This window comes from Triplophysa rosa, linkage group LG11 (genome assembly GCF_024868665.1).
Source record: "Triplophysa rosa linkage group LG11, Trosa_1v2, whole genome shotgun sequence".
Lineage (NCBI taxonomy): Eukaryota > Metazoa > Chordata > Actinopteri > Cypriniformes > Nemacheilidae > Triplophysa > Triplophysa rosa.
Window position 1 is genome coordinate 2,958,334 of NC_079900.1, and position 25,509 is coordinate 2,983,842.

The following is a 25,509-nucleotide window of genomic DNA, read 5'->3' on the forward strand; positions in this document are numbered from 1 at the left end:
CAACAGTTTTTGTTGCTTATGTTCTTCTTTTCACATACACAGCAAAATCGCTGGTGTCAAATTTTCAGGGACGGTGTTGAATTCCCAGTGTTGACATTATTTTAACACTATATAGTAATAAAACTACACTACCATTGTTTTCTGCAAGACGGTATGTGTGTGAAACAAGAGCGTATTCTCAAATCAGGCCACGCCTCCACTGAATGACTGCCACCTGTCTGAAGGCCGCCATTTTATTTTGCACGAGGACGAGAAGACAGCAGGTAAATCAGATGTTATTGCATGATAATTATTATTAAACCAAATGAATGCACGAAATGCAGAAAAATTTGATATGGTGACCACTTTAATTTCTTTTGCAACTGTTTTAAAGTCTGGTTAACGTTAAATCGCCACGTTGTGCTAAACTGTTAATTGCCGTGTTTTAAACCATCGTTAAACACGGCCACGACTTAATTAAACGAGAGGACGAACTAGTTTGTTAGTATAAAACTGTTTTAAGCCATAAGTATAAGTTATGTACACGAGAAAAAAATAGGCCTAAAATTGGCGGTAAAATGAATGACATATTTATCATATTTGTTCGTTTATATATGCACAACAACAAGCTGATAGCTGTTCAGTTTGTATGAAAGTATGGAAAAACACATTCAGACATCATGTTGTTGGTTCGAGGTAACGTAGGCTAATGTGCTACATGCATCGTAAAATATGCGTTAAATGCCACAATCTCCTCTCCTCCATCCAGTTTATGGTGTTTGACCATTGACGTTGTCGTTTTGTTAATCATAATTGGTGGATCAACCGCGCTGGATGGGTGCAGAGGTAAAGTTAGCGGCTTTCTAACTGCTGATTTACAGCACCTGCGACGCAGACAGGAGAAATAATATCAAGCTAACGCTTTATAAGCATCATATATATTTTGTAAGCAAAGCTTGATGGCTTGGTCAATTGATAAACTGTATAATCCATGTATTATTTTAGCTCTTCCTGTCGCCATTAGCTAACGAGCATGGCAAATAAGCTACAGCTAACACGTGCGTGACAGGCGCATGGTTTTCTGCATGTGTTATGTGGTAATGTTAAAATTAAACTTCTTATTTGCATCTCTTACGTTGTATTTATCTACCATTTAAGTTCACTCTTATGTTATCTTATCGGAATGGTTAAGCAATTATTCTTTTTAGTGTGTTTTAATAAAATTTGACAGTATCACTAGCATTTGAAAATGGTAAACAAAAATGTATTGTTTCAATTTGTTGACATGACACTGAACACTGTTTCTTTCATTTCTAAGCTTCATACAAGCTCCACTTGCCACCTGAAACCAATGTGCTCCTAAAAGATTGTGCTGGAGTTGATGTGGATGCTGATATTTTTGGTGAGTTTGTGAGAACATTTAGGATTTTTTTCCATATTTTGTATGGAAACTCACATGACTTGCTGCCGATCATCCCAAAGTCTTATTGCTGAATACTTGATAATAGCATCTTAAAGTTAGCAGGGATAGGAGTTTTTGTTATTTTTAATATTGTTGAATGCTTATGCTATCTTATTGAGAGTCCACCTGTTTTTGATTTAAAGATGATGTCCTCCAAGCTGAGGCAGAGTTCTCTGGATCCTGATGGATGCCCCGAGTCATCATTTTCATCGGTAGAATCAAAGTTCAGACCTCACGGTAATTGTACACTCTTCAAATGCTTGCAAAAGACTGCTTTAAGAATAATCACCAGTAATGTGTCAAAAGATGTACGCTTTAATATTGAGAGCTGGAATATTTTATTTTTAGGTTTTTGTCATCGTTTACTCACCCTCAGATTGTTCCAAACCTGTATACATTTCTTTGTTCTGCTAAACACAAAAGAAGATATTCAGAAGAATGTCAGTAACCAAACAGGTCTCATCCCCCATTGACTCCCATAGTATTTATTTTCCCTACTATGGCAGTAAATGGAGGATGAGATCTGTTTGGTTACTGGCATTCTTCCAAATATCTTTCTCTGTGTTTAGCCGAACAAATTAAATTATACAGGTTTGGAACAATCTGAGGGTGAGTTATAGGTGACAGAATACTCATGTTCATTTTATTTATGTAAATATGCAGAGCATCTAGCACATCACTGTTATTTGATCACAGTTCAGTTTTATCTGTAACGTTTCCTTTTGTTATGCTGTGTCAGGAGGATCCCACCATGTCTGGATATACAAGTATGCAGTACATCAATGCACTTTCTCGGCAAGAACTGTTAAAATATTGAGAATATAAAATATTTGAATACAATGTTTTTAATATTCTAAGTGTGTGTATATTTAACGTTAACATCATTTTGTCTTTAATAGATTGACGATCTTTGGTAATATATAAGGCTCTCTTTGGAGATGACATCTCATCTCAGACAGAATTATTTTAAAAATGGAAACGTTTTACAGGAACATCCAAAATAATTGCTGACCATCAAAACCTATGACATGTTGCACATGTTAACAACCTTTTATCTGGTCAGCAGCAGTCTGATTATGGTAAGTATTCATAGATTTTTCAATGGTTTGAAGTTAAACTGTATACCCATGGGTTGTGTGTGTTTGTGTGTTTATTCTGGATGGGACAGTGATGTGGCGGCTCTCTTGCTCCTTCATCTCTCGCCTCAAACGGTAAACGGTGAAACTGCCCAGATCATGCTGTGACGTTTATGAAGGTGCTTGTTTTTAGATTTGTTTTAGTCTGCAGTTAGTTAGTATGTTCTTGCATTGTCTCTCTCTCTCTTCATCATGTACAGGTTGATGAATATTTTGATAGGTTGATTTTAACAGAAATATAGTAATATATTCTAATATTGTGTAAATGAACATTGGTTAATTAACAATGAAGGAAATTGTTTTGAAATTGAAAAGAAACTTGTTTTAAGATTAACACATGTTGTAAAAACATGTGATTGTTTTCAAATATATATTGAAGCTCATTGTAAAACGTTACCAATCTTCAAGACTTGTACATGTGCCCCACCTACGTTTAAGGAAGGGAAACTTTTGTGTTAAATGACACCTAGAATATCTGAATAAACACACTCTTTAAAATGTTTTGCTATGTACACACAGGTGGGGATGAGCATTAATATGCTCATTAAGCGAGTTGGACTGACCCAGACCTTCCTTCTCTACGTTGGGGAAATGTAGCATCCGGAAGTTCTACATCATCCTGGACCAGAAAGAGTCCCCTGCATGATCCAGGCTCCTGCTGCAGCCTTGGACAAACTCTTTAAGGCACTCTTTGTGTTTGCTGTCTTATGGTGAGGCCTTCTTAAATTTCTACACATTTATTCAAACAACCGTGCATGGAATTGAAGTCCAAGGGGTCAAGAAAACTCAAGTGAGAATGCAAAACTGAGGTTCAACCTTATTTCAGAACATTTAGTGCAATGGCAGAACTTGTCATCCTCATGATCATGCAATGACCCTGTTCTTAATTCTTCTGGTCTAATACTCACTGAACATTGTATTCTTTACTGTATTAACAGGGTATAGATTATTGTTTGAGTTTTTATTTTAGAAGATTTTAGTTCGGACCTGTTAATGAAATCTCAGATTGCAGTCTGGAAGGTAGTTTTAACTAAAACTTTGTGTGTGCGTGTCATCTTTTTCTACTATATCTTGGGTTGAAAACTATGGAACTGAATACCTGAGTAATGTTTGCTTTGCTGTTGAAAAATGAAATGTCTGATTTCTGTAAGATGATCGGTTTTCTTGTAAAGAATAAGCAAGCATTTTTATTCAGTATCATAACTGCAGTGTATTTAAGTATGTGTTGAGGTGGTTACTATTTTTTTCCATTTTCTTTTTTGAGCGTATGATAATAGACCTGATGGACAATGTTTGTATTATTGTGATGGGCGATTGAGATATTGTAGTTTTTTTTAATATGCAGTAAATTATGTATTTGATTGTGAATGTTAAATCTGGTGTACTTCAATAAAAAGAGGTTTTGCAGTACTTGCTAATATTTGTCCTTTTTGCAATCACTTGAGTATTAACAGAAATACTATTTAAAGCAACGAAAGTACTGCCAATAATTAGTATTTTGAACACTCACCATTGTTGAATTTACATTACACTGGTGTTGATGTAAAAAGAGGAATGTTCATTTTTAACACTGTATTTGTATGCTAACACCAGTATAGTGCAAAAATAACATTGAATAGTGTTGAGGTGGTTTTACATTTAACAACACTGTTAAAGTTACATGAATTGGGTGTAAAAAAGTTAACACTATCAAAAGTGTAACATTTACACCCCATAGTGTGGACACAGACACTTTTCCGGTGTTAAATGTGACACTGGGTGTTTCTTTCACACCGGCAATTTTGCTGTGTAGATTTCGGTGACTTGTGTACAATATCTAGAAAACGCTAGGAAATACATAACCTACAGTTTTATGAAGTTATTAATTGCATAGTGGTTTCTATTTTACTAGATATCATTTTTACTTAATGTTCATAATATCTGCATATTCAATATCTGTTGATTTTATAACAAACAGGCACAGAGTATAGACGTTCAATGTCAAATATCTTTATTTTTCAGAATTCAAAATAAATTGAATATAAAGTTCATGTGAATGTAACATTTGCAAAATCACATATACTGACAACCATGGTATCGTCTTTCAGACCCTTTGCCTGCCGGAGCTGTTTTTCATCGTATAAAAGCTGAACCGATGTTAATTCGAGTTTTTCCTCTCATGATCCAGACGTGTTTTCGTCACTGCTTTTTCAAAAATGGACTTTTGTTTTGTAGATTTACTTGTTGTCGGTTCCGCAGGAAAGGTTGATTGTTGCTGATTGTCCGCCATTCTCCATACATTGACACAGCGGACATGAGCGCGATGCGGCGCTGATGACATATGATGTCTGCGTGAACAGGGTGTGCAGTGGTATGCAAAATACGTTGGCTGAAAATTTACACATGACCAGTCACAGCGTTCTGACAGAACGTTTTGATTTGGCGAACGTTTTTTGGTCCTACGCCTTTCACAGACAATATATAATTATAAAAATATTATTTGACCACTATACTTCTTGATTGCTATCAGGATGTAAAGAGATTTCCAACCAACATGACAAAAAATGTTTCTGGACAGGATCACCCACCCTGCCTTTAATGCATCCCAGCTTAGTCCGTTGCACGGTTTAAAAATAACAGCACTCTTCGTAATCACAATAAAATAACAGGAGGCATACGATGAATGACAGTAACGTTATATCTATTATTTTAATGCAGGAAAATGAAAAGGATGCAACATATTTACAGAACACCATGGAGTGACTGTAAAACACATTCATTTCTAGTAGGATTGACAGCGGAACAGACGGATAAATCACTAGGATCAATTTTAGCCCGGTTGTTAGCCTGCTCTGGAGCAAAGAATAAATCTCCATAGCAACTCAATTTAGCTTCATTTGGCCTGCTTTCATCAGTGGCGGAGCCAGACAATTTTCGTAGGGGTGGCCAGACTGAGACCATAGCTCACACAGGGGTAGCACAGAAACTGATATCATCTTTTTTTTCCTATGTGGCAAGTCACTGTGGATCTAGTAGTGTTTCTTAGTCACTCACTCATTTACTTAAACAGGCAGTGATTGCCATGTAGAATTACATCATGAAGATCCACATAAGCTTTTTAATGTATTACTAAACTGATTAAAAAAAAAAAGATCTGAAACAGTGTGGCATTGCAGAAGGTGGTGTCTTTTTAATTGGTGATAAAGCTCACATCATAATGACAATTTACATGACATAAGAATATACCAGAATGCACTTTTATCAAATAAACATTACAATATCACAGAAAAAACAAAATATAGTAACCTTAACATTATGGGCAAGCATTTCAAAAATATTCCTTTGCAATACTTTGCATATTATCATTTGGCTGCCAACTGCCAACAAAACATTTTAATTCCCTTTCAAGGATATGACACAGACAGACCACCACCATTAAGCTAAATCAGCACTGAAAGTTGACTTTACTTTTAATGGCCTTCTACAACGCTATTTTAAATGACACTGACACAGTGAAACTGTTTATAGCTTGCGACTTTCATACTGCAAAGTTAACAGCCTAAATTAACTTGGCAAACTTTACCATGTCTGTTTCAACTTCAGCACGCCAGCCATAATATACATACATTAAGACAAGAAACATTTCAAACATAGTGAATAAACTTAATTCTTCTTGTTAACTTACATGTGACCTCTTCTCTCGCGGCGGGAAACACACAGTCCTCCTACTGCACGCGCAAAGTCCGTTGGAGCACACGCGAACAACAACACTACTTCTTCTTCTATAATTGTGTTGGTGGTTGAAATTAAAGTTGTGTATTACCGCCACCTTCAGTTTGGGTGGAGAAGTACTTGTTTGAGGTGCGTTGTTGAAATGCGTCCATATGTGAACAACTGTGTACAGAAATGGTTCCGCAAAAAAGTTGCCGGCAAAGCGGTAGGGGAGTGCCGGAGGGGGTGGCCAAAGATTAATTTATGGTGGCCTTGGCCACCATTGGCCACCCCCTGGCTTTCATGCAACGGAGTCAGGGCTAAATTCATCCAGGATAACTGGAAAATCCCAGCTTAATCCCTTATCTTGGTTTTGTGCAATACCCCTCTGGTGAACGCCTGAGGTCTGGCACATAAGGAGCTTCGCTGCCAGTGGTGTCAGGACTGCGGTGGCTTGGGAGCTTTCCTCTTTTGCTCTTTAGTTTATCACAACCATTTTGCTTCCCCACACTTTTTGTTACTATAATTTCATTTGATATCTTTTATTTTAGCAGTCATTTTACTGAAACAGACAAATAACAACATATTGTATTATAATACAAAATGTACATTCATCACTGAATCCATGCAAAAACAGTAGTCCCCAGTAACTGGGTCCTTTAGAGAATAAAACCATTATCACAGCATGCAAGAACCTTGAAGGCAAACCTTGAACGGTGAACTATGAACAATGAACCTTGGAACAGTTTCATGTCTATAAATATTTAAGGCACCTAAAAACTTGCACATATCATGTATTACCCAACCCATAGGGATTGGTTGAATCTAAATAGTACATTTGCCTATCTTTCGGCTTCATGACCTGGGAAATACAGTGCTGTTAAGTTTGAACATTAAATTGGTCATTCTAAATTGTGACAGTTCAAATGCAGGAAAATTATAGACAACAAAGTTAGTAAGTTATTTTTACATTTATTTACATAGAAGTTGTTTTTAGTAACCTAATTCCAATTTACACATAACATCCAGTGCATGGCTTCCAAGCAGGAAAGAAGACAGATCCTCTTAATTCAGTGCAGTACTACAGATAATTTAAAAATAGATTTGTTAATAAAAAGGCTTTTGGTCAGTTTTAATTCAATTTGTCACTGCAGTGCCTTATGGGAAAGGACGATGTTGGGTCCAGATTATTTGGAGGCAACCGGGTAACCAAAACATACATCAGCTGTCCACACATCCATTCCCTATAACATTACATACCATTGCAAATGTGTATACACATTGGACAATTATGTCTATTTCTATTTCTAGTGTCTTTAATAAAACTTTCCCGTTCCTTAGCCACCAATGGGAGGCAATCTACAAAATGATAAAAACTGAGGTGAGTTAAATAGTCACTGACATTGGTATAAAAGGTAATATATTTTGACTCACTGTTGCCTCCAACTGAGACCCAGAGTCCAGAAATCTTTTATTTTCAGGACAATATTTCCAACTTTTTCAATTGTCTCATCTGGGTTGACTGTCATCAAGGCCTAGTCAAGCTTACAGAGAGATAAGACAAAGTTTTTGTTGTTTGACATGTAAGACATAATATGTATTATTAAAGGGATAGTTCACCCAAAAATTGCTATTATTTTGGCATTTAATCACCTTTATGTCAGAAGAATTCGCATGCTTTCAATGATATAAGGATGAATAAAAAGTAAAAGAATGCTTATTTTTGAGTTTTAAACGGTTGTATCTCAGCCAGATATTGTCCTATTCTAACAACTCATATATCTATAGAAAAATTAACCCATAAGACTGGTTTTGTTGTCCAGGCCAGGGTCACAAATGTCCTGGAAAGTGACTCCTTTAACTTTATCCATTGTGAATGCTAAACGTTGCAGGATTCATTTCTTTTGACATTGGCTAATATATTCTAAACTGTATAAATTGATGTTGGGAGTAAAATACATTCACAGAAATGATTCTCTCTTCTTTTTGTTTACTATTTAGGTCTCTGTGCTGTTGCAAATAAAGCTCATTATGATGATAATATCATCATTTGATAGTAATAATCTACTATAGTGTTTCAACTCCAGTCCTCTGACCCTTCTCCCAGAATGTTTTAGATGTCTCCCTATATAAAACACCTGATTAAACTCAGCAGCTTGTTAGTGCCTTAATTGGGAAACTAACTCACTACCATTCTGGAAGGGGGGCTGATGACTTGAATTGAGACAGACTTAATCCAGAAAGAATCAAGTCAGACTAAATTCAGAAGAAATGTGGCAATGTCTCCAAGACACTTGAAGAAACCTTTGCCACAGTTCTTTGGATTTAGTCCATCTCAGTTTTGTTCTTCAAGTAAGATGTGTTTATATACATTAATATCAAATATATTTGTTTCAGGAGAGTAATGGAGAAGTTAACCGAAATGACCTGGCACAGCACACCAGAGGGGGGTGTCCAGATGGCAGTCCTCTAGAAGCTGGAATAGCCCTTGAAGGTGTTCAGGTTCTGGAGGGATTGTCCAATCTTGTACATGCATGTGTCGCCCTGTTCGGCTTGATGTATGTTGTTAATTTATGTTACCCCAAGCCACTAAGGTAGTACACCTTTGAATTCTTTCAAAAAATGCTGCTTGAGTTTGACAGCGCCAAACTGTCCCCGAATCTTACTTCCAAGAATAAGATGTTATGTTGAATGGAATGAAAGCCAGTCCCTGTTGACAATTCCATATAACACCATAAAGATTAAAGAAACAATATGCAATACCATACATAACACTTGAACAATCGCACACAGAAATACAACACAAGGTTTGAAAAGCATTTTAATATTTACAGTTATACTATTGTTGCAGAATGTTTACTGTTACAGAACACAAATATTGTAAAAACTACATACTTGGAATGATGAATTATAAACATACTCAACTGCATATCGCCCTCAGAAAAGGTGCATAGAAATAATAAAATGTTTATTGAAGCGTAATATTTATGCTTCTGGTTATTGTACTGTTGTTAAAAATGTTTATTTATTTGTTTAACTGTTGAATGGCTCTACATCACACACACAAACAATATTACAGAGATTATACAGTATACCAGAAATATTACATAAACAACCCATACAATACTATAAATCAGAATTAAAAACATACTCAACTGCATATCGCCCTCAGAAAAGGTGCGTAAAATACTAAAATATTTATTGAAGCCTAATATATGCACTGTTATTGTAATGTTGTTAAAGAATGTTTATATGGTTTAAGATATGTTGCATTCAGTGAATAAATACACATAGTAAAGTTTCCCAGTTGTCTTGTTTTTCAGTATTTTAAATTAGCTTAAATTTTATAATGAGGATGGGCTGGAATTGTATGGTTAAAATGACTAAAATGTGTTAGTTAAAACAACTTAAATTTTTTGGTTGGTGTGACTCAATATTTTAAGCAAAATCACTTGCTGGGAATAATACTCAAAAATTTAAGCAAAGTCTACTAAAGAATTTAAGGTAACACTGCTTAAAATTTCATGTAGGACTGGCTTAAAAAATTGGTCACAAAAATGAAGCACTATAGTTTTAAGTAACTTCAGCGTAAAGTTTTTTTTACAGTGTATATGTCCGCCCTTTCCCTTGTTCGTTGTCTGTTATTGTCTTTGCATGTGGAGTTTAAAGCTGTGCAATCCTAGTTAAGGCGTATATCTTTGTTATTTTGTTTAAACTGAATGTGCTGCTAATAGATCCACTTTTCCTTACCTGCAGATGTGAATCACAAACCTATTTACACCATTGAAAATATTGAAATGTGAACATAAACCCCATTTTCATGCACGTATTCAGCGGTTTGAGTCCATCTTCAGTGCCACAGTAATCAAAACCGTTTCACAGCGCACAGTTTGTGTGGAGACGGATTCAGTGTAAACCCCACAAGTGGAGTGAGATCCAGATCATCCTCAGACAGTCCGGGTGGAGGAGTGAAGCGGAAATACTGAAGGAGAGACGTGAAGAACAGAAAGATCTCCATCCTGGCCAAACCCTCTCCTAAACACACCCTGCGTCCTGAGAGACAGAGAGAGAACGAGAGAGAGAGGAAGGTGAATATATTAAAGGGAAATGCAAATGAGCACATTCACGTGTGTTATAATAAGAGTGTACCACACCTGCAGAGAAGGGCATGAACGCGTCTCGCTTGACGAACTGTCCCTGCTCATTCAGAAAGTGTCCTGGATTAAAGATGTAGGGCGTCTCCCACTCGCTTTCATCTCTCATCACAGATATCAAGAGAGGAAACACACTGGTGCCCTGCACAACACATCACATCACAACACATTTATTATTGACTTCATTGCTGTAAACTCACGTGCCCTCATCACCAATTTTAGAATGGCACGTTATTAAAAATATTTCATGTCGTCGCTGTCCTTCCAAAACCACGGATGTCCAAATTCATCTCATTCATTTTTCAGGAAATAAATAGGCCTACTGTGTTTTCAAAATTGACAAGAACTTTAATACTTTTTATTGGTTAGAAATTTGGAAAACCCAGTGACAAAAGGGTGACTAATAATAATGCAGTGATACTTAATATTTACATTGTATATTTCTATATTTCGATGTGTTATAAAATTATATACTTTTATGTATATTTTCATAGTCTTCAATGAAATGTGTAATAGGGAATATTGTTTAAATAAGAAAAGTGAAATATTTTGGGTTCTCTAATAACATATTTTTGTTTCTGCTGAGAAAACACAAATATCAGTATTTTTAATCAGTCATTTTTATGGACTCTGTGGTTATACGTTTTTATCCCCACGCTAAACATCCATAAACTTTCATTCTGTGTAAATACATTTTAGAAATCTGTTAGATTATGTCAAAAAGATTAATTCTAATGATGTGTTCCAGACAAAGTTTCACTTCACACACCCCTGTTTATCACGTTTGCATGTACAAAACTGATTTAGGAGAAACTCTTAAAAATAATGGGCGTGTCTGTCCTAATTTTAGGTGCTAAGAGTATTTCACAAAGCGTTTTAGTGCTAAAACTAGCTCCTAAAACTGTGAGACGTTAGGAGTAGTGAAGAGGACTCCTAAGACCAACTCACAACAATCCTAAAATGCTGTAACACCGGCAGTCTACCTTGAAACTTAAACATTTTAGAAAGATGTCATGACAATGAGCTCAACCATAAAGACTACTAATATCTGATAACTCTTTATGAGACAGGCAAAATGCTTACAATTAGCTGAACATTTACTTTATATGAACATATAGTTTATTTGCACAAGATAACTCCTTTTTAAAATAATTTAAAAATCATGTTGTTTATTGTGTTTTGTTGTATTTGTTAGCTGTATTTTTTTAAAGTTATTGTTACTTAATAAAAAACAATAAAAAAAAACAATTTGATTAATATTAATTGGAATGCACAATAAAAACTTGAATTTTGAAAAAAAAAAGAGTTATCTGTTCTTGTAAATGAACTCTTCACTTGTTGAATTAGTAATTTAGTGTATATTTTATCATCTTAATTTGAATACAGCAATAAATATTAAAACATTTTATTTGAATATGACTACATTTTTGTTTTAAGATCTTAATTTAAATATGTCAGCATGAGACCCCTATACTATAATATTTCTATGATTAAATGACTGACAAGAGACTCATCCTCTATCAGCCAATCACTGTGGTCATAGTCAGTAAACCTGCTGACATCATCCATAGCAACGAGGTCAACCCCGCCCTTTATTTTAGCTTAACATTTGTTTCTGTTCCTTAGTAAAAGTTGCTCTCAGCAGCGTTGTGAAGAGGTTTTAAGTGGAAACTGTTAACTAAAAACTTTTACTGCTGTTTTGGAGAGCTCTTAGTGTTAAGATCAAATGTTTTGTGACTACGGGCCTGCCCTTCTGCAAGTTCATTTCCAACGCTAATGAAACACACCTGAACCAGCTAATCAAGATATTCAGGATTACTAGAAAAATCACAGACAGGTGTTTTTAAATAGGGTTGGATCTGAACTCGTCCGCCTTGGAATTATAAGGTTCTATCTGCGGTCTGAGTAGTTTTGAGATATTGAGCTTTCAAGTTTTTGCATTTCATGTTGCAAAAATGATATGAGGAACAAATCTCTTTTATACATGAAAAAGACCGAGACCCTTAATGTATTCCAAATGTACAATATCAACATTTTCTGAAATTTGTAAATGGGGTCTTTGGGAACAGGTCAAACGCAGATAGAACCTTCCGATTCTGAAAAATCACTTTCGGTTTAGAATGATAAGGTTCTATGTGCAAAACATTCCTTAAAGCAATACATGCTTTAATGAATGCACAAACAATTTACTTATAACTTTTATTAAAACATGAAATTTGTGCTTTTTTCTTTCTTTAAGGCCGCGCTATCAATGTTTTATCCACAGAAGGTGGGACAGATCAAATTACTCTTTAGAGACGAGTATGGCTGAAAAAGCATAATAATGTTTATTGTTGTAATCAAGACTCTTGATGTTGTTGATTATTTGGCATTAACTGCATTATGAGAGTCTATGTAAACACAGGTATTAGGAAGCTAGCGCTGCTGGCTAGTGTTGCGTACGGTGGCCTACTAGTGCACATGACAACGAAATTTAAAAAGCAAATATAAGTTCACAACACAACGCAATCAAGCTACAACACAACGGAATAAAGCCACAACACAACGGAATCGAGTCACAACACAACGGAATAAAGCCACAACACAACGGAATAAAGCCACAACACAACGGAATCGAGTCACAACACAACAGAATAAAGCCACAACACAACGGAATAAAGCCACAACACAACGGAAATGCTCCCGACCACTAGGGGGCACCAAAGTTCTTATTATTGTTATGTATTTTTATGGGCACATTCGGCACTTCCGTGCTTGGTTCAGTGCAGACAGCAGCGGGAGAGAGATCCGGGAGAGCATTAAGGATTTTCACGCTGAATATTAAAGCCGAGGACAAACATTCTAAGACATTTTCTTTCAACTGTAGCGGATTCTAGTCAGAAAACAGCACACGACTGCTTCAGACCACTATACACATTAACACATTAAATTACTGATGACGACTGGACTTTCTGCTAAATCAACAAATCTATTGATCTATTTACTGATATAGATGAGCAAGCTTGCATTATATTCCCATTTCGTTAGTCATAAAACCGCAATGCTCACGTTTATTTACACTTGGTTATGCGTTAATTGTTTTAGAGGTTATGCATGCATAATAAAGGTTAAATAAATTGGTAATGAAAACAATATTTAATAGAGTAATCAATTATTCGTAACAGTAAAAAAACAAATGCAGACTTAAGTCCAGAGCTTGCTCACTGACACTGAGATAGGAGACTGTGGCATTGTCTGGATCTAAATGCAGACTTAAGCCCATTGCACATTGAGTCCGAAATTTGCGTCCGAAATTTCCGCGCGTTAAAAAATAAATACGACCTCACGTTGTGTCAATCACATTTACACACTGCCTCCGATATTTTCGTCCGTCATAAAAAATTCGGATCAGGTTCGATTTTCTGCGTTTTATGCATCCGTCAAGCATTTTGAGTGGCCTTTTTTAACCATTCAGAGACACAGTACAAACGAGAGCCAAATACGAAAAAAACGCATACGACAATTTCGGACTGTATGTGCAAAGACCTTTAAAGTTGAAAAAACCTTTAAAGTAAAAGTACTTTAATCAAAAAAATAATAAAAAATACAACGTGTTTTGATCGCTGGATCGAAATTTGATTGCTTAGCCATGTTTAAAACAAGACTGTATGTTCTTCTGTACCCTTACACACACACACACACACACACACACACACACACACACAGCGTAAACTATAGCTTTTATTTTCGATTGACAATATTTAGCTTAAGATGGCTATCCTTTTTCATGAAGGAAAATGTTTCGTTGTAATTGCACCTGCTGCTGTGTGTTTTTTTGTAAATAATTTGTAAATAATAAAACGTGTATTTTCCTTGAAAACAGCCGTGTTTGTCATTTAAAAACATCTATATAATAATAACCCAATAATAACTTATTCAGTTGTATTTTGTCAGATTTTCTCAATTTTTTCCTGTCTTGTTCCTCATCGTTTAAGTGCATTCATAATGTCAGTGGCAGGTGGCCATGGTAAATATAAATTAAGGCAAATATAAATGGCATGGTAAATATAAATTATTTAACCAAAGGTTAAATAATGCATACAATCATAAATAAATGTGGACATAGCCATTTATTTCTGTATTACGTTTGACAATATTTAGCTAAAGATGGTGTAATCAAGGAATTTGTTTTTAATGCACATCATTGCTGTTTGTTGTTCTGCATTTACCAAAGAAAAGTAATACAATAAAATAAAAAAACTAAATATTTTCCTTTCAATGCTCATCGTTTAATTTTTGATTAAATCGTTTTTGGCCGTAGTCATTTAAAGTCTTGATTATTTCAATTCATATACACACAATAGAAGCAAAGCATGAAAAACATATTTTCATGTAATTCTTTAATTTCAACGTTAAAGAAATCATTTCATTTAAACTCTTAGCCTATTGTAAATACGACCAATGTATAGCTCACAATATGTTTCTAGCATTTAAAATCATTTAAACACATAAACAAAAAAAAAAAAAACCTACGAGTCTACGATACCGGAGCATGTCAGTGGAGGTTTTGGAATTCATTCTTTCAATCCAAATTATGTAGGCTAGCTATATTGAATCAGCGGAGGTAAACTCATATGCTTGTTGTTAAGGCAGAATGTCAATGCAAATTGCGACAACGCAATGCAAATATAATCTTATGGTGTATTTACAGTATATATGATATTTGTGTAAAGGTTATTCGAAGAACCGGGATTATCCTCTGTTATTAGTTTTGAGCGGCAGTCGTGAATGTCTATAGCTCATTTCCAGTGGGAGACATGCGGTAAACTGCAAAACGCGAGGGTTTCGTTGGCGGCATGGAGGTGGTGCGCAAGCGGTGCCCAAATCCTTCCACTGCCACGACTCTTCGCAAGCGCTCTTTTTGTGAACGGCATCCACGCTGGCTTTAACCTATCAACATTTTAGTGAGCTCAAAACACGGAGAACATAGTTTTAATAATGGAATTCCCGAAGTTATATGACCTAACAAAAAGAAGACAAATACAGAGATTTAAATAAAGAATACAGAGTGGGTTGATTTGCAAGTTAACATACACTATACGCGCAAAATGTCATAGTAAACTGTGCCTAAAATGAGCGTCATTAGTATTAGTCATTACCGCAAAAATTAATATACATCAACTTCAGGCTGGTTAGTGACCTTGAACGTCCGCCCAGAGACATTTTCACTATGAGAGACGCAGCAACTCTGTCCAACTGCCAAGTCTGGTGAAAGGGCCATAACACATTAGAATGTCATGACTGGCCAATCAAAATCAAGCATTCAAAAGCGCTGTGCAAATTTGTTCATATGAGATTGTTTGCCATTGACATTCAGTTTTTCCACAGTAGAGCACACTTTCCTTTTAAATGCTTTACACAAGCAAAAAAGGCTACCAAACCCACTAAAACAACCCCCGGCAAAACGCGCACCTCCTACCCGGCATGACCTAATTTATCATGCCGAGAGTGCCCCCTAGTGGTCGGGAGCATTTCCGTTGTGTTGTGACTCGGTTCCGTTGTGTTGTGGCTCTATTCCGTTGTGTTGTGGCTCTATTCCGTTGTGTTGTGGCTCTATTCCGTTGTGTTGTGACTCGATTCCGTTGTGTTGTGGCTTTATTCCATTGTGTTGTAGCTTGATTGCGTTGTGTTGTGAACTTATATTTGCTTTTTAAATTTCGTTGTCATGTGCACTAGTAGGCCACCGTATTATAGCACCAAATTATAATTCGATTTTGTAGATTTTTCTTTTAAAAAGTCGCAAAATGCACACATTTAAAAAAATAAAATGGCATAATGTAAACAAGTTGTCACAGAATGAGAATATGTGAATAACCCAATTTTGACCAAAATGTCAGATAGAACCTTATAATTCTAAGGCGATGAACTACGCAGGACGGTAGATCTCCAGGAGCAGGACTTGGCACCCCTGCATTTGATCTTTTGCCAATTATAGCAATTGAAAAAAGCTAACAAAAGCAACAACTAAGGTAAAGGTATTGCAAAATGTGTGTCGGATGTCAGACTGTAAGCGTTGTTCCGAACATTATTTCCAAGTGAGAGGTGGGAAAAATGTAGAATCCAAGTTGTCTGGAACACAGCACTGAACAAGGACTGCCTTTAGATTTCTTCATATCTGCTTTGTGACATGCATCCTTAAACGCTTTCTTTCCATTGCGTAATCAAAAATTTACACGAAACAAAGTTGAAATACCATTTTTCTGAAAGTCTGGCATGCTCTTAAATTACAGTATAATGCAGGCACATATGAAGTGTTTTGGTGCTCTTGAGCGTGTTGTTTTATTCTGACCTTCTTGATGAAGTATCCATTAAGGTGAACGTCACAGGTGGTTTTGCGCGGGACACCTACGGGAGCTACGCTGGCCAGTCTCTGGCATTCATGGATCACAGCGTCGGTGTAATGCAGATTCTTTCTGTCGTCCACCACCGGCTGACGTCCACCGACCAATCGGTCAATCTCCTCCTGGACCTTAGCTATTGTCAGGAATAGCAAAAAAATGTAAAGCATTGCTGAATTCTTGATTCTGATTGGTCAGCACACGTGAACCCAAAATTGTGAAAAAAAGACAGAATTTTTATATTTTGGGGGCACTGAACTTTGTTCCCAACATCTGCTCATAGGTGTATCAACAATACCTTGTATTTCAGGATATTTGGCCATTAGCAGAAGACACCAGCGTAGTGATGTCGTCGTCGTGTCCGTGCCAGCAGCAAACAGGTTGTTAATTGTATAAAACAGATTCTTCGTATGGAAAAAGCTCTTCTTTTCCCCAGCGTTCTGCACAAATAAAGACGATTCACTTTGGATGATTCTCTTGAGTGGATTTTCGTTCATACAAATTAAAAATGCATTTTGACATATACTGAAAATGCAGCAGACATAATGTTTCATTAATAGGTAATATGTCTTAATATCTGAATTAGGTTTCAATTTTATGCTTCAATAAGTACACTGGGAGTGATATATAGAAGTACTATATAGAAAATACATTTAATTTAATTTAATTACATTTTTTAAAAACAAGTCATCATTATTGCTTTTGACACGACACAGTAGTGTCTACAACAGGAGGGTTTTTTGTAAAATATTAAAGTGATAGTTCACCCAAAAATTAAAATTCTGTCTTCATTTACTCACCCTCTTGTCATTTCAAACCTAGACATTCTTTCACACAGAACACAAAAGAAGATATTTTGAAAAGAGTTATTAACCGAACAGCACTGGACTCCATTCACTTCTATTGTATGGACACAAAACCAATGCAAGTGCATAACAACATTCTTCAAAATATCTTCTTTTGTGTTCTGTGGAAGAAAGAAAGTCATACAGGTTTGAAATGACAAAAAAATATATATTTTTATTTTTGGGTGAACTGTCTAAGCTATTTGCTTAATAAAACCTTTATACGTCTTGCTGTCTGTATACTGGTACTTTCTTTTTAAAAAAGGATTTGAGGATTTAGTTGACTCGACTTATTTCCCAACTAAAATGTTGAGTGCACTTAAGATCTTAAGTTTCCCTGTGGCCAACTAATCCGTTTAATCAGTCTAGTTCATGCAACAAAGATGTCTCTGTTGTGTGAGTGGCATGGAAACCCCGCCCACCGAGCCTTCCGGCAGCGAGCGACACTCAACGTGCACCCCTGCATAACTCCGTCAGGAAACCCCATCACTACACACGGAGCACAGGTGACCATGCGCCGTGACTGACGAGAAACTTCCATTTTTTGGGTCAAGAGTTTTTGAGGTTAGTGCAAATTTATATCTTGAAATAAATATATAAAAAATATATATTATGGTGCTGGTGACAACGTTGCTCCATGTGGTGGAGATTGCTTCACGAATGGCATCCGTGTTCTGGAACTACCTTTTAGAAACTTTTTTGTAAACATCCCTTGCCATCCATCCCCGAACGTTCTCAATGGGATTTAGATCAGGGGAACATGCAGGAAGGTCCAAAAGAGTGACGTTATTCTTCTGGAAGAAGTCCTTAGTCAGGCGGGCGTTGTGAACTGCGGCGTTGTCCGGTTGAAAGACCCAGTCATTACCGCACAGACGAGGGCCCTCAGTCAAGAGGGATGCCCGCTGGAACATTTACACATAGCCAGCCGCCGTTTGACGGCCCTGCACAACCTGAAGCTCCATTTTCCCATTGAAGGAAAGAGCAACCCAGATCCTCCAACACTGTGTCATGCCAGTAACGTTGGAAGCCATCAGGACCGTTACATTTTTTCTCATCAGAGAATAAAACTTTTTCCACCTGTCAATAGCCGGGTTTCCATCCAAAGTTGCGAATTTATCTTATGCGCAAAATTGGAATATCGCATAAAACATTTTCGAATAAGCACCGTTTCCATCCAAATAGTCAACCGTCACTTCCTAATAAACTGCCACTAAATATCAGTAAGAAAAGTAAGAGAAGCCACTGAATATAATAATTTTCATATATAATAAAACTTGCGCAAGCCGACGATTACGAAACACAAGAAATGTGGTGCTTTTGTGGATGTCTGCTGTTTGGGAAACACAGTCGTGACAGTTCTAAGAGGCAATTACAGAATACTTTGACGACTTTGCTCAGGCATTTAAGAATGACCGTAACAACATTTCTCATGCTGTGTAACAAGATCAGTTCTCTGGTTAGTTAGGTTACGCCGTCTCATAGTGCAGTTATGTGACTTTTTGGAGGAATTTATTCGGCAAATGCGTTTCCATCTCCCATTATTCGCATTAACCCTTTTTCGCAAAAAAGAAAAACCACCTCAAGCGAGCGTAAAAACTTTTTTGCGAATTAAGGGTTTTTAATTCGAAATGTGCCGTTTCCATCACTCGTTTCTGATGCGAAACTTCAAAATACACTGTACAATGTCTCTTATATGTTATTATCCCCCATTTTCTGTAAAATAGTCTTTATTTTATATATGCACAATTTAGAATCTTTTAGACTGTAAATCGTATTATATTGTATTGTCATTGTGTTGAATGTCTGTACTAGAAGCTTCCAACACCAAAGAAAATTCCTTGTGTGTGCAAGCACACTTGGCAATAAAGCTCTTCTGATTCTGATTCTGATTCTGAAAATGCGAATAAAACCAGAGTGATGGAAACCCGCTTACTGTCTCATGTGGTGCTCCCTTGCAAATTCCAAAGGGACAAGACGTTTGTTGTTCTTGAAGCCCTTCTCTCGCAGATGCCGTCTTATGGTTATTGGGCTGCAGTCAGCATCAGTAAGGTCCTTAATTTGGGTTGAGGATCGCCCTGTGTCTTCACGGACAGCCCGTCGGACCCTCCGGCTCAGTGCAGGTGACATTTTTTTGGGTCTACCACTGGACTTCTTTGTCCCATAACTCTCAGGATCTTTTAAGAAATTTGCAACAACTGTCTTACTGCGTCTGACCTTGGCAGCGATGGCACGTTGCGAGAGCCCTTGCTTGTGCAGCTCAACAATCCTGCCACGTTCAAAGACAGAAAGCCTTTTTGCCATCAGGAGATCACTACAGTGTGACTGCCTGAAGAACAATGACATGAAAGGCATATTTTTGTGCAGATCTTTACTTTTTAAGGCTATGGTCTTAAACTTTTGATCAGATGATGAACAACCTGTTTGCGTTTAAATGAAGTTTTCAATAAATTGCCTACTGTCTGTTTTTTTGTTTCTTGCTCCTGTTTCTTGTTTTGGCTTTTGGAAGCAGTACTTATAACCTGGTTACGATCCACCAGCGAGAAATGCGAATACTTGTAATGTTTCCCCCGGTCTTAAGATTTTGTTCAGGAGTGTATTAAGACATTATTAGAAACTGCAAGTTGTCTACTTTTACGTGTGTACACACACAATAATAACAAAGCGTTGTTATTTTGTAAAATAAAGAAAATAAACATGGCACGTTATCAGCCGTCTCCACTCCGCTCACATATTTCTGAATCGCGTCACTAAACTGATCCAAAACTCTGCAAATACTTATCACACAAACATGAAACGTAAATCTAAAGAAAGCTTAAAATGTCTACTTTTAAATGATCCGATTCAGATGGAAATCAAATATTCTGTGTTTATGTGATATGCATGAAAGGCAGGTACAGTTGATAAGAGACACATTCTTCCTTGTCTGACCTCGATTAGTAATCACAGGACTTTTAGTCCAAAAATGTGCATATTGGGAACAATGTAGATATACTTAAACACGTTTACTTCATGTTTTTGTTGTTGTGATTTGAAAAGGGGCCATTTTAATTTGATTAATTTTTGTTGTGGTTTGAGACTTCAAACCAAAAGAGACAAGCAGACCTCCCATACCTAAAGGAGGATCTCTGCAGTTTCATCCGTGTCTGTGAGGTATGCGAGTTGATTTTAATGTGGCAACAAGCTGGTTAGTTTAGCTAGTGTTCATCTAGTTTGCACAACTTATCATTATAAGTGTATGCAACCAGATACTTTGTTTAAACAACTAAATATCAGTAAACATTTGTCGGTCTTTGTCGGTCAGAATTTAATGTTCTTTTAACTCCGATTTAGGTTTGCACAACTTAATTTCTTGTTGGTCTAACTAAAACAATTGTTGGTCAAACAAAATATGAAGTTGATAAGACTTTGCCTTTGTAACCCCAACTATTGATTCGAAGTTCAAAGAACTCTTATTATGTGTAAACAACTAAAGTTTTAACTTTTTGTTTATAAAGTCTTACTGGTGGAAAACAAACTGTTTGCCGTAGTGAAAAATAAATATACTAAAATGTATTTAAAAAACATGTGTTATGCTAAGTATACTGCAAATCTATTGATATATTTATGTACTTAATTAAAAATACCCTGCAATTGTACTTTTGGTGTAAGTCGTTCTGCAGCAATCTTGTTTGGTTCTCCCGGTAACATAAGAACCAGTGATTGCTGCAGATCGACTCGGTGGTAGAGCGCTGTTATGATTACACAGAAAATAAAATGTTTTTTTTCTAATTGGAAGAAAAAACTAAAATCTAGAGGAAAAACAGAAAAAAATTAAAGAATAACTCCAAAATATGCCTAAATAAATAAGGTTAAAAAAAGTTGGAAACATTGCAATATAATATTAAGTTAATGAATAAATTAACATCAGATTCGAATAAAAAAATAACAACGTTAAATTAACTAAATGTAGGTATACTGTATATGTATATAAATAAATAAAAATTAAACAAAATAAATAGTACATATAACAGTATTACAGTTGTGAAAATATACAAGTGTCATTTTCGAGTGGGGGTCCCTCACATGAGCATGATAAAAGGGGGGTCCGTGGCATCAAAGAGACTAATAAAGTACCTTGTCGTCTTGCTGTCGTATAAGGAACGACTCGGCAAATCCTCTAGGGTCCTGGGGGTTCAAAGTCGTCTGCAGGTCTTGCACAATCTTTTTGATTTCTTTGTAGTTCTCCTGCAGGTTGTTTACGATACGTTGCCGATTCTTTACAAAAGGTCGAAGCCAAGGAAACAGGTTGTAGAGCTACAAACATGCAGAATTGAAGAGTCTGAATGACTGAAAAATAGGAATAACTTTCAACATATAGGCTACAAATACGTTGTGGATGTACCTGAACTGAAGCTGAACCTGTCAATTTCATATTTTCATAAGCGCGCTTCACCATTTCATGTAAGAGAGGGTTGTTGTAATCGTATCTGTCGCCGTACACAATGGACGAGATGATATTTGAAACCGCCAGACTAACAGGATGTGTTGTGTCAAACGCTTTTCCTGCAATGGGGCGAACAAGACTATTAAACTCCTTTTCAGTCATATCAAAGCCTTCTGCTTGTCGTTGTCAGTTTTACCTTCAAACGTCCCAAATTCTTCTTTTAAATACTGAGACTCCTCTATGATTTTCTCCTCGATTCGCCTCTTGCCCATTCCAAAGTCTCGTAGGTTCGACAGCGCAAAGCGTCTCATTTCTCTCCAGTTGTCTCCATTAGAAAACACAATTCCTACAGAGGAATCATTTATCTATTCAAACCCAACACTACACACAAGAGATCTGCATTGAGATAACGTGAGCGATTAAAGTGAGGGCTGCATTCGTACCTAAGCCTTCGTTAAAATCATGAAATATGGGGGTAATGTCTCTGTCTCCAAACTCCTCTGAAAGGTTCACCAGTCCCTGCTTGACGGCTTTGTATCCCGCCAACACCACGACTTTTTTGGGGCCAAAGTAGACAGTAAAGACAGAGCCATATTGCTTCGACAGCTGTAAGGCAGAAAAACAAACAGCAGGTTGTAAAAATAGGTACTTTTGATTGAGGAATAAAAATAAAGCTTAATCTGAATTCAGAATCTGAATCAGATTTGTTGGCCAAGTATAGACGGTTTCAGCATCAACAACATAAACAAACGTCATGTGGCCCAAACTTATCATCTGGCAGACCTGCATCAGTGAAACGTTTTAATTTAATACGATTAATATACAATAAAATATTAATCTAAATTAAACATATTGTTATATCACTAGCCAGACCGATAAACAAACACAGAGCGGATGTTACGCCAGGCGTGTATGTCAGATGAAACCGTTTAAATACGCAAGACTTATGCTGCCTCGTTTCAAATTACTTTATAAAATATATCCTGTCAATTTCCATATATTCCATATATTTCCGAGGTGTCATGAACGCAGCATTAAACGTGGCATAGACACAAAATATAGGCTACCTCAGAATGATGATTTGGTACAAAACAATATCAAGAACAATATACAAAAAAAAAAATGCTTAAATACAAACGGTCGGTGGTGTTTAATGTGACAAAAATAATAACGAGAAGAATCACTAAAAGACGAACAAAGAGTCGCCAACAGGAAGAGGAAAAATATTGTCACAAATATGAATAAAGGCAAATGCACTTAATTATGCACTTAATATAAAATAATGATTACGAAGATTACTTTGTTTATAAAAATTATACTTTGATAATGTAGTTTCTCTTACAGTATTTTTTGTTTCTCATATACTGTTGTCGTCGCTGTTTTAATCTGTGCGTGCAGCCTGCCGCTGCTTATATTTTCTATTTATGTTTCTTACTATATATTTCTGGCAACACCTGGTAACGCTCCCTCTGCACTTCAACCATGGTAACAACACGCTCCCATCATCCAAACCCACAGATGGAATAATCCGGTGTGGATTGTTTGTCTCTTTACTGACCGGAGATAAAATAATCATGACGTTCTGAACGTTTACCTCAGAAAGGCTCAGGTGTGTTTTCTTCAGATCCAGCACGAGCAGGTTACCCAACAGTGGGAGCGGTTTGGGTCCTGGAGGCTCTTTACCTTCTTCATGAGAGCGGCAACCAATGGAGAAAAAATAAACAAGTAAACACAGAAACACAGCAGCAAGTATCACACCTGTGCTGGAAAACTGCGGCAGAAACGCTTCCATTTAAAATCACAGCCAGAGAGATCTACAGGTGTGAAAGACTCACACAAGACTAACTGAAGCTCTGTACTTTCATGCACTTTGTAACTGATAGTAGCAGGAGGAGCCATGTGTTCCAGTTCATGTTATAAGCTGCTGAAACAAAGCAAAGAATCTTGGATCAGTTCCAAAATGTCATTTTTAACCGACAACAACCTCAACCAGGATTTAATTTCCATGGTGTGAAAGACTTGAACTTCCTTTTTAAACCCATATTTTTTATTTCCACTGAAGTGGACATTTGAGGAGATGAGAAGAACTATTTCATTCAAAATCTTATCCAATCTTTCAAACAAACTGAACAAGATGGATCATTTATTTGCTTGATAATTTATTCGCTAGATAATTTGTTTACCTGCTCGTGCTCGTGGATACATGTATTATTTCTTATTGACTACGTCTTGGATACTGGGCATCAGTGTTGGGCAAGTTACCTCCAAAATGTAATAAATTATTTGTATTACTAGTTACTGTCATTGAAAAGTAATTTGTTACATTACAACATTACTGTCTTTGAATTGTAATGCGTTACACTACTTTTGAGTCACTATGAAAATAACCACAAAAGTATGACTTGCCTGCTGAAAAAAACCAACACAGAAATTCTAATGGTTTCCATTAAAACGCCATTGGAAACCATTAGGTTTTATACCTATAAAAATACCTTTTTTGTAGTGTGTTTTGCACATTATTTGAGTCTGATTTAATGGTGTCGTCAACAGCAACACGGTCTCACCCCTCATCGTCACGTATCGACGTTTGGTCATTGCCCCCTGGCGTCGACATCCGAGGCAGAAGGTACCCCCTTTGCGTCGCTTTTCAACGTAGATGGCCGTCCGATACACTTCAATGTAAATCCCTCATCGTCGGATTCTGACGCGGGGGGTCAACTAACGAATCTCTCGCGTGTGCTGGAAAGTTTCGGTTTTCATGGTCATAATCACAAATAACTTTGCTAGATGTAGGCATTATCTTGCGATAAAAATACAACAGGTTTTAGGCTACAGAGGATAGACTTTTTTTAAATGGGTCAGACCCTCAACGTCGGATTTTGACGCAAGCAGGGGGTCAAAATCGATTTGCGCTCTTTATAAAAAAGCGTTTTGCCCGGTATATTTGTTGTATTGCTTTTATATTGGTTCCATTACCAACTAACGAAGTTTTAAGACATAGAATTGTGTTTTCTACAGTTTAGTTTTCATTTCTGTTCGTTCATTGTCCGCCCCCAAAATAGATTAGAAATTGATAAATTGTTCGACCGGACCTATCTGTTGTATATAATAATATAATAATAATAATTGTACTTGCATCTGTACCCTACTTCACGTTGGCCAATCAACTACTTCAGCAGTGATACATCATTGCATGCGACGATCCCAAGCACCATTGCGTTTTTCGATTTCCATACGTAAGTATTGCATCTAGAATTAGACATAATTATTACACTTTAAATGTAGGTGATGCAGTGTGGTTTTGTAATGTTTCAAGTTGCATTTTGGTGCATAAACTCTATCATGAGGTGGTTAAACACTACCAAGAGGTGGATAAACTTAAGAGATTTAAGAGATGGGTGATCAACGTTTACCCACCACTACAGCCATCATCATAATGACAA

The 25,509-nt window shown here is 36.6% G+C and overlaps 1 protein-coding gene and 1 long non-coding RNA gene across 8 annotated transcripts; one reads left to right on the plus strand and one right to left on the minus strand.

Annotated features, from left to right (window-relative positions):
- Positions 1–88: 88 nt before the first annotated feature.
- On the plus strand, positions 89–3,984 carry LOC130561884 (uncharacterized). Of its 6 annotated transcripts, XR_008963876.1 has the most exons (8): positions 89–263; positions 749–825; positions 1,298–1,381; positions 1,585–1,678; positions 2,181–2,208; positions 2,341–2,520; positions 2,610–2,696; positions 3,097–3,980. It is a non-coding gene; the product is annotated as an uncharacterized LOC130561884 (long non-coding RNA). The 6 variants fall into 6 exon arrangements; XR_008963872.1 differs by having other exon boundaries at positions 749–1,381; positions 3,097–3,984; XR_008963875.1 differs by lacking the exon at positions 749–825 and having other exon boundaries at positions 151–263.
- Positions 3,985–9,076: 5,092 nt separating this feature from the next.
- Positions 9,077–23,932, minus strand: LOC130561868 (cytochrome P450 2K6-like). 2 transcript variants are annotated; one of them, XM_057346487.1, is made up of 9 exons: positions 23,502–23,648; positions 22,510–22,672; positions 22,263–22,412; positions 22,025–22,185; positions 21,757–21,936; positions 17,097–17,238; positions 16,750–16,934; positions 10,422–10,563; positions 9,077–10,320 (listed from the first exon to the last, which is right to left on the minus strand). In XM_057346487.1, the coding sequence occupies exons 1-9, from the start codon at positions 23,640–23,642 to the stop codon at positions 10,133–10,135; spliced, it is 1,452 nt and encodes a 483-aa protein (XP_057202470.1). In that variant the 5' UTR covers positions 23,643–23,648; the 3' UTR covers positions 9,077–10,132. The 2 variants fall into 2 exon arrangements, with proteins under 2 accessions (XP_057202470.1, XP_057202469.1); XM_057346486.1 differs by lacking the exon at positions 23,502–23,648 and adding an exon at positions 23,661–23,932 and having other exon boundaries at positions 9,079–10,320.
- Between the last annotated feature and the right edge of the window lie 1,577 nt (positions 23,933–25,509).